Below are 9,131 nucleotides of genomic sequence, written 5' to 3'. Positions count from 1 at the left end.
GTGCTTTGGGACCGGAGGTTACGGGTGGATGAGTGAGGGGTAAGGAGGTCTTTGAGGTATTGCGGGGCGTTGCTGTAGATGCAAAGGTGGGTGATGAGGGCGATCTTGTATTGAATTACATTCCTTAACATTAAAATCCCACTTGTTACTTAATACATGTCTTTAAGTAAATATATAGCAGATTTAAATGTATTTCTGGATTAATAAATAATGTAAATACAGATACAGATTTTTGACCCATTTCCCAAGTTTTTGGTTTAGTTCCTAAAAAGATAAATCTGTTATTATGAAGGAAAATATAAAATACTGAAAAATAATAAAATGATAGATAACCTATAACAAAACATTTTAACTTTTGGTTTGCAAGCAGGAAATAAACTCCATAGAAGTGGGCGGGGATTACCAGAAGTTGTTAATATCAGCCGAAAATTGAAGTTTCTAGATTTAGTATAAAAAATATTTAGCCTCAGAATTGAGCTTCAAAGCAACATTTTTTACAAGAGTTTTACAGAAAAGGTTTTTTTAAAAGCACATTATCTGTACTGGGTACATGTTTCAGTGCCAACATCCTCTTATGGCTTGTGCACATGCAGATTCACAATTCTTGATTCTAAATATAATAATATAATAGAAACCATACATGTGTATGCATAGCTTTATAAAATCTCTTAAAAAGAGTGTGTATGCATATATGTATGCTGGATTAACTTTTTTAGACCCTATGTTTGTCTCCTTGCGTCATCGGAGTTGTTTTCCTGTTTGTCTCTAGGTGGATGTGCTGGAGTCTCAGTTCTCTCAGCTGCTTCAGCAGATCAACTCCACCAGAGACTTCGAGAGCATCCGACTGGCCCACGACCACTTCCTCAGCAACCTGCTCGCCCAGTCCTTCATCCTCCTGAAGCCGGTACCAAACACTCATTCCAAATGATGTTAATTAGCTGCTAACGTGCACCCATTTCCCAGACAGACTGTTTGCTAACTCCGTAGATGCTTCTGTCCTCAGGTATTTCACTGTCTGAACGAGATCCTCGAGCTGTGCCACAACTTCTGCTCACTGGTGAGTCAGAGTGTGGTGTCGCTGGACGAGAGGGGAACCGCTCAGCTCGATATCCTGGTCAAGGTAGAGTCGCTCATCTGCTCATTTGTCTATTGTTGGAAAATGTAAAGATAGATTTTGTAATACTGCCACGTTCAAATTTCAGGGCTTCAGACGTCAGTCCTCCTTACTGTTTAAAATCCTTTCGAGCGTGAGGAACCATCAGATAAACTCTGATCTGGCTCAGCTCTTACTGCGACTGGACTACAACAAATACTACACGCAGGCTGGAGGCACGCTGGGCAGGTAGGACGCAAACTACGACCATGAATATTATCTTCTGTGTAAAAAACTCTCTAGAGACAATTATTAGAACACGCTAATCAAACGGCGTGCTATGGTTAATCCAAAACTTTTAAATTTCTTTTTCAGTGTTTAAGAGTGCAAAGGATTAAGATTTGGAGACATGTCCTCCTCTGCTAACCTCTCACACTGAACAGAAGAAACTCCCATCAGTCCTGTCCTTTGTCTTAACCAAACACCGTTAGTGTGGCATGCCTGTTAAAATGATGTTTAAAGAGTTCGTTCACCCAAATAATACAGTCATTTTCCTCACTTACCTCTAGTGGTATCCGCCTGCAGGATTGCTTGTGGCGCTTTCAGCATTGAAAAATGGACACACAATCTCACTGACAGATTTCAGTGGGACTATTTCTTTGATAGAAAGTAGTTCCAGTGACTGTTTAGTGAGATTATCAACAATAACCAGACGAAGTGAATCTTCCTGTAAAAAGCCTAGCTCGACTGAGCTTTACAAACTGAATCATGCTTAAGCAGCTTCAAACTAAAGTAATGAGACTAATTCAAGCCTGGTTTAAGAGCTGTTTATATATTGGATTTAAAAGTTCAACATTTTGGGAAATGTGCTTATTTAATACTGAGAATAAGATGTAAATATTGATTCCACTCATCGTCTGTTAAATATGAAGCTACAGAGGTCAAAACTCCAGCAACGCCTGTAATATAGAGAACAACTTTAATGTCAACACTGTTTGCTTGAGACCATCATCGTCCACAGCCAGGAGACTATTGGCTTAGCTTAGCATAAACACCTTTGGATTTAGCCAGCCAGGCTAGCTGTAGCTACATATTTAGCATAGAGACATGAGAGGTGAACTAATCTTCTCAGCTAACTCTGCAAATAAGAAAATTGACCAAGCTGCTTTAATGTATTCTCTTCCACTGTGAAGCTCTGGAAGCAGAAATCTCAGACAGATCTAAACAGCTTAGCATTATCTGCCAGATGAAAGACCACTAGAACTTAGCGGGAGTTTTTTTGGGTGATCTGACTCTTTGGCTATAGCACTCTGTCCTTGTATAAACTGTAAATATGAAAAACCTTGTATGTACCATTTACTGTAGAGAAAATAAACTTAAATCAGTTAAAATGAAACAAGGGTCACAATTTATTATCCCATAAAAACAGACAGGATAAAGTTATATACAGCAGAGGCATGCAACAGAACTAATGCTGAACATTTAACATGGTCGAAGGCATTTTGCACATGTGGAGTCAGATTATGAGGAGGAGTAGTCGTGGCGATACTGAGGCTTGCTATGGAAACCCAGGCGCTCGCCGCAGATGACGCTCTGGATGAGCCACTCGGGAGACACCAGCGGGACTTCCTGTGATGTCACATTTTTCTCTACCAGTGGTGGACAGGCATGGTCTGTCACCACAACATCATACTTGCCAGCAGGAATGTCTGCGGATGGAGGGAAGATGAGACAATCAGTAACAACGTTTTTCACAGTTCACACTTCAGTTGGACGTCGTGGTGGATTCTGTCTGTACCTGAACTGTCCTTGTCTGTCTGGAACTGTCGGACAGAGGAACCTCCACCCATGGTGATCAACTGTGCCCAAAGCTCCACCGGCTTCTCAAACACCAGAAGGACCCGCAGAGCCTTGAACGGGCTGCAGCGAGGATGCCTGATCGGAGAGAAAAAGAAAAATCATAAAAAGTATATTAAAACGGCAACATTGAATAATCTTTCCAGAGGGGGTTCTCCTCTGCCTGACTTTGTACCCACTCTCAGGTTGCGGTCTCTAATAACCACAACTGCCCACTGTTGGCCTGAGGAGGGCTGCTGCTGACACACTTGCTTCCTCCTTGATACATGAGCTGTGTCCAAACTCACTTCCAGTTTACACCATCTTATTTCAGTGACCTGGTTTTGTGCTCTCTATAGTACCCTCAAAATGACATTCAAATAAAAGAGGATATGATCTTGGTGAATCTGACCCCTGTATACATCCACCTTAAGGATTGTGTAACATTTTATACTAACATTTACATATTTCTTGCCACAAAAAAAGCCAGGAAACAAGTCAGTTCTGGCTACCATCTGTTTTGGATTAAGAGATGAAGTTGTGGGAAACTGGTTATTAATCATTGTTCAAGTGTAACAGAGAGAATACATTTTGAGTCTTTAAGGATTCTGGAAATCCCAAACAAGCAGCAACCATCTGGGTTTTTTCCAGATTAACGGGGATTTACGTTTCAGAAAAAACAAATGCTTAGCTCTGTGACAGGAATGCTAACACAACCCCTCGATACTCAAAACCTAAAGTATGAAAAGCAACATAGGGTGGAGCCTCATCTTACCATTCTACTATGGCCTCATCTGGCCCCACGCCAGCAGGCAGCAGGTAGTTCCTGTAGTTGAGCAGCTTGTTGTCTTTGCAGCAGTCGCGCACCCAGATGTGCGACACACACGGCACACCGCTGGCCAAACACAGCAAGTACTTTCTCGTACGACAGTGCTGGTCTGCAATGAGCAGGCTCTGGTAAGCTGCCTTACACTGAAGAGGGAACCGAGAGGAAAGCATTGATAGGAGTACAAACCTGGTGTATTCATAAACTGTGTTTAATATGTTTATTATGTGACAATAACTAGTGAGGGCTGTATGAATGTGAAAACAACGTTTGAGTAATATAACTACAGTAATATTTGACTTCTATATTGACTGACAAATCAGCTCTTTATTACGTTGTGGAAAATACTGAACAAAATAGTGTTTCCAGTAGTGCATAATATGACACTATTGGTTCATCTGAGAGCAAAACTACAGACTGACAGCAGAGGAAAGGACTTGAAACTGAAACTAAAGTTCCACAATATATGTATTGTAAAAATACTAGAGGCAACAATTATAACTGGGATTTTTTTAGGACGTTAATCCTAACTTTCTTTAAAAAAAAAAAATCTTTTACGGTGTTTTCAGAGGACTTACCTGTTCTTCATTAAAGTCTGGCAGGATGAAGCCTCCACCTGCCTGCAGCTGGGACTCTGTGTATGCTTTGTTATATGGACCTGTCTGCACGTAATCTGTTGAGAGAATAATTGACAATGATTATAATCCTACAACCATTGAACAGAAGCAGGAAGGGTAGCTGCTGGTGCATTATCATACTCATTTTATCATCATCTGCCTCACCCTCCTCTTCGTCGCTGGTGAGCTTGTTGGTGAGCCGGTCGATCTCAGACGAGGCGGTCAGCATGAAGGCGAAGCCCATGAAGAGGGACGCGTTGTGGGGCAGCGGACCGTGAGTGTCGGCCACATCACATGACTGACCGGGGAGATCTGTGCCGCTGCCAGACGTGTTACACACACCGACCCGCTGAGCTGAGGACACAAATACACGTGTTAGAAGTAGAAAAGGCAGCGAGCGAAGGAATCAGGTGAAAAGACGGTTGGTAATTTAAAAGGTCTGTTCAACCAAATTATAAAATAATATCTTCTCTCTCATCTCTAGAGACATCTGGCCCTGCAGATTGTTTTATCTGCTGATGATTTGAGATTTCTGAAATAGTTCCTAATAAAGCTGCTGACTGTGTGTTCTGTGGATGATCCTGACTAACAGGGACACCGATTCTGGAAAAAGATGTTGCTGTTGTTGCTGAAAATCAGGACAAAACATACCCTTAAAACAAGAGGAAAGTGAGAAAATGTGTTCCCTTTAATTTGGCTGAACCAACCTTTTGAGCATCATATACTGGCTATATTAAAATGATTTTCAAAGCAAATACACCCGTGACTTTAGAGAAATACACACTGCCTTCCCTCCACCAGTGGACCGACACCGTGGTAATACTGGTGTATGAGATTAGTTACCAAATCAGCCTCGGCAGCAGCCAGCACACGGCAGCAGAGGATGGACAGACCACACGGAGTTGTGCTCAGTATAAAAATCACACATTACTGACTCCATATCACACAAGAACATCATCGGAAATCTGACAACGATCACTTCATCGAGTCGGCTGTAAAATTCTTGGAAGTGAATTAAGAACTTTAAAAAAATAAAACTTCACATGTACACAACAGCTTTTAAAAACCATTTAAAAAGTGCTATTACACCTGCAATGTGTTTACTTATACAGACACCGAAAACTAATTAAAACCTTAAATGTTAATTCACACCAGAATAATACATTATGTTTAAAATCTTAACTAAATTATAATGTATGAAGTCAGTTTTAAAAACAAAATAAAAACATCATTTTGAGATAAAGTCCTGAATTCCTTATGTTAAAAACATGAGAAAGAATGAACGAATGAAGAATGAGCCCCTGAAACCCCCCACACCCCCATCCCCTCCCTCCGTTCAGATGCCGTCATGGTTTTGGTGAGCGAGTCACCGTACCGGCTCTGGCGCCTGGCCCCCTGCGGCCTCTCTTGGCCGGCGTCCTATCGTCCTCGGAGGTCATCAGCTTCCTCTTGCCGGAGGGGCCGGGGGTTCGGGGGCTGCTGGAGGAGCTGCGGTTGGGAGTGTTCTCACCCCCGGGGGCCCCTCTGCGCCTCCGCTTCCCCTCCACCAGGTTATCTAAAGAATATATTTACACCACTGTTTAATAAAGACCCAGATGTAGAAGAGAGTACTGATCAATGATCTTCTAAATGCCACTCTGAACACACGGGATCTTGTGCAGAGTGTTTTGGGAAAACAAATTATTCCATCTCTCCAAAAGGTCATCTGTCTGTGTCCAGCTGCGGTGGTCTTACCCAGGCTGATGTCGGAGGCCTTGGTCAGGGGAGTGGAGGGCTCGTAGGGCCCGAGGCTGTGCTGCTCCCTCAGCTTGTTTCCCTGCTCCATAGACAGGATGACGGCGGTCCTGTTGTACCACTGCCTCTGGCCGTCCTTCTCAATGCTGTAGAACAGATCCTGCCCCTCTGTTTTATGGCCCCTCACAATGCCTGCAGACACACACACGAGAGACAGAAGGTTATCAACACTTTGGGTTTGAGACTCAATGTTTGTGTTTTGATATTTAGATTTATATCAAATTGAAAAATATTAGAGCACAAAACTATCTGTTATCAGTGAGACCACAGAACCCCTGAACCTGTTTCTACATCCTCCAACTCTTCTCCCTCACCTATGCTGAAGTACTCGTCCTCCAGCAGAGCCGTGACCTCCGTCTCCAGGGGGATGGGATCACACAGCAGGATATCCTTCCCCGCCACCTCGCACTCGTAGCCGTCATCAAACCGCAGGCGGAACCTCCCCTCCCCGGCGTCTTTGATGATGCGGCCCGAGTAGAAGTAGCCATTGGACGACCACTTGGCCACCACCCGCAGGCCGACGAAGCTGCTTCCGGTCGAGCTCGCCTCCTCCGGCGATGACCTGAGGGAGTCGGAGTGGCTGGGGTGCTCGGCGTCTGTGGGGCTGATGGGGATGCGTGGGGGGAGCATGCGGGTGTAGGGCTCGTCCTCTGAGGAGGACTGTGGCTGGCCGTAAGCACCGAGCCTTTGCAGGGAGCCAATGCCACCTCCCCTTAGAGAGAGAAACAGAGTGTGTTCAGGCAACATTCACTTTATCCTCAACGTCTGCTGATATATACTGGTTAAATCCCAGGCAGTGTATCATAACTGGAATGGGTCTTGATGGCCTGACTTTACTACACAATTGCTTAAAGGTTTAGTTTGGACATTATAAAGTGAGACTGAGGTATTCGTCCAGTCAGTGTATTACCTACAGCAGACGGCGGTCAGCATGCCCGCAGTTTGGAGAGGCAGACACAGGTCCCGCTACAGATGCTAAGCAATGTACTGCTGTGGCCGGGGACAACAAAACGTACTTTAGCCACCTAAAAAAGGCTCACCTAAAAAAGAAATTTTAAAAAATCAATCAGTGTACACTATATTTAGAATATTTTCCCCGCTTTACCTTGCTGTGAGACAGCTCTTTGATAGGAAACTGAAGCATTCATATTGATCTATGCTCTCTTCAAAGTCTCCACTGTTACTGTGTGACTCGGTGTTTGGATCCAAACCAAAGGTACATTTTTGTGAAGGGAGTCTGGTGGTTTTAGAGAGCGTTATAAGGCTTCAGTTTCCCGAAGGAAAAAAGAAAAGTAAGGTCAAGCGGTGAAAATATTCTAAATATATTGTACACTTAAACTGATATTGATTTTTTTAGGTGTTCCTTTTTTTTGCTGTTCCCCCCGTCCAAACTGGGGGGTGTGCCAACAGCCATACTGTCGGTAATACACTGACTATGGATAAGTACCTCATATAACTTCACTTCAATAAATAAATATAAAACAACCCATTAAGACATACAATCGTGTCTCCACTCCACAGGTTTACCCCATTAGAGTTAGGGGTTGGCAGTCAGTGCATTGTTTGTGTTCCAGTTCATTCAATAAACATTATTTAGGTAAACAATATGAATTTAACATCACAGTAGGGCTAGAAGAAAATATGTTTGAAATTATTTTATATTTTGAAATTGGTAAGATTACAGCACAAAGCTGATAATATAACCACTGAATCTACCATGTAGAAATAATATTCTGTCCCATTGTATTCAGTGATATTCCTTTGTGAAAGCGCTGAATGATGTACGAAAACAGTTAAAGTTTGAACTTTTATCAAGCAACAGGTTTGCTAACAAATGAATTCATCAGTGCTGACATGAATCATTAGTTGCAGTTCTGAGTTAGAAGACTCGGTGTAAGATCGTTAGTGAAAAGAGGAAAAGTAAAGTGTTATTAGAGATAGTGTAGGTAGTGTGCGTTCATGCAGTTTGCCTGTTTTTGCTGGCTGATCCGCGGTTTCTCTAAGTGCAGGGCGAGCCTCAGAGAGGACTCACCTGGACAGGAAGGAGCGGGACGGGGGTCGCCCCCTTCTAGCCCTTCCTCTGGGGCTCAGTGGGACGAAGCCCCGGGACCCCGGGGTGCCGTAGCCTCTGTCCATTGTGACCACTGACCCTGCCCTGTGACCCCTGTGACCCCTCTGTTGATGCCCACCTCCCCTCCTGGGACTGCAGACACACAGAGGGGACGAATGGAGCCGGTCAGGTTGCACAGGCACTGATCTGAGGCCACTCTCAAAATCAAAAGCATCCCATTGACTGAGGGGTGTCTAGTGACCCCAGATTTATGCCTGTGAGCAAGCTGTACCTGAAGCAGGCAGGGATCAGTGAATCACTGAGAAGTTAGGGTGTTAGAAAGTCAAAGAAGGTGAAGGAGTGATATAGGAACCAGCATGCAACTAGTATAGACAGATAAAGCAGAGTCTTTATTGACAGGACTGAAGAGAACGTGAGAATCGGCAGCGTGGAGGAAGAGGCAGTACCTGATGGATCTGGCCCCTCTGCTGGGTGGCATGATGAAGTCCGGCCTGCTGAAGCCGATGCTGCTGCTGGTTCCTCCGGAGCTGTGCTGCAGGCTGGAGGCCTTGGACGACAGAGAGCTGATGTCACCGAGGTCACCAGAGGTCACGGAGCTGCTGCCTGTGCGGCACGGGGAGATATCGCTGTCCATCACCTGACAGTCCACCACTGGCTCCTCACTCTCCTGATAGAAAAAAAACAAAGCAGCGACACTCACTTTCAAGAAAAAAAAAGATGAAATATGTAAAAGATGCACATTATATCATCCACCCATTTAACAATAAATGCCATAAAATGAATTGTTAGGGGATATATATACAGAATTACGCACTAGAGCATCTCAGACCAAAACAAATGGCTGCTACAGTCCAAGAGATTTCATTATTTCATTAAGATAAACTCACAGATAAT

The 9,131-nt window shown here is 43.8% G+C and overlaps 2 protein-coding genes and 1 long non-coding RNA gene across 6 annotated transcripts in view; 2 read left to right on the top strand and 1 right to left on the bottom strand.

The window, feature by feature from the left end:
* Nucleotides 1-9,131, top strand: part of tubgcp4 (tubulin, gamma complex associated protein 4) — an 18,215-nt gene that overhangs the window by 2,618 nt on the left and 6,466 nt on the right. The gene's annotated exons all lie outside the window — the stretch shown is intronic.
* LOC118343595 lies at nucleotides 613-2,489 on the top strand. The gene is made up of 4 exons (XR_004797569.1): nucleotides 613-904; nucleotides 1,004-1,120; nucleotides 1,203-1,342; nucleotides 1,469-2,489. It is a non-coding gene; the product is annotated as an uncharacterized LOC118343595 (long non-coding RNA).
* The window catches only part of tp53bp1 (tumor protein p53 binding protein, 1), a 32,460-nt gene continuing 25,807 nt past the window's right edge, over nucleotides 2,479-9,131 (bottom strand). For 3 of the 4 annotated variants that reach the window (XM_035682461.1, XM_035682464.1, XM_035682462.1), the window contains 10 exons: nucleotides 8,684-8,904; nucleotides 8,199-8,369; nucleotides 6,481-6,878; nucleotides 6,107-6,298; nucleotides 5,748-5,927; nucleotides 4,538-4,726; nucleotides 4,334-4,428; nucleotides 3,705-3,901; nucleotides 2,892-3,028; nucleotides 2,479-2,802 (listed from right to left, as the gene is read on the bottom strand). In XM_035682461.1, the coding sequence (XP_035538354.1) occupies nucleotides 2,615-2,802; nucleotides 2,892-3,028; nucleotides 3,705-3,901; nucleotides 4,334-4,428; nucleotides 4,538-4,726; nucleotides 5,748-5,927; nucleotides 6,107-6,298; nucleotides 6,481-6,878; nucleotides 8,199-8,369; nucleotides 8,684-8,904 (1,968 nt within the window). In that variant the 3' untranslated portion in view covers nucleotides 2,479-2,614. The remainder of the gene's footprint in view (nucleotides 2,803-2,891; nucleotides 3,029-3,704; nucleotides 3,902-4,333; nucleotides 4,429-4,537; nucleotides 4,727-5,747; nucleotides 5,928-6,106; nucleotides 6,299-6,480; nucleotides 6,879-8,198; nucleotides 8,370-8,683; nucleotides 8,905-9,131) is intronic. The other variant, XM_035682465.1, reaches the window with a different exon arrangement.

Source organism: Morone saxatilis, unplaced genomic scaffold (genome assembly GCF_004916995.1).
Source record: "Morone saxatilis isolate NCDOM2014 unplaced genomic scaffold, NCSU_SB_2.0 Contig11, whole genome shotgun sequence".
NCBI classification, from domain to species: domain Eukaryota; kingdom Metazoa; phylum Chordata; class Actinopteri; family Moronidae; genus Morone; species Morone saxatilis.
Note: the sequence above shows the minus strand (reverse complement) of the source record. Positions and strands in the feature narration are given on the sequence as shown.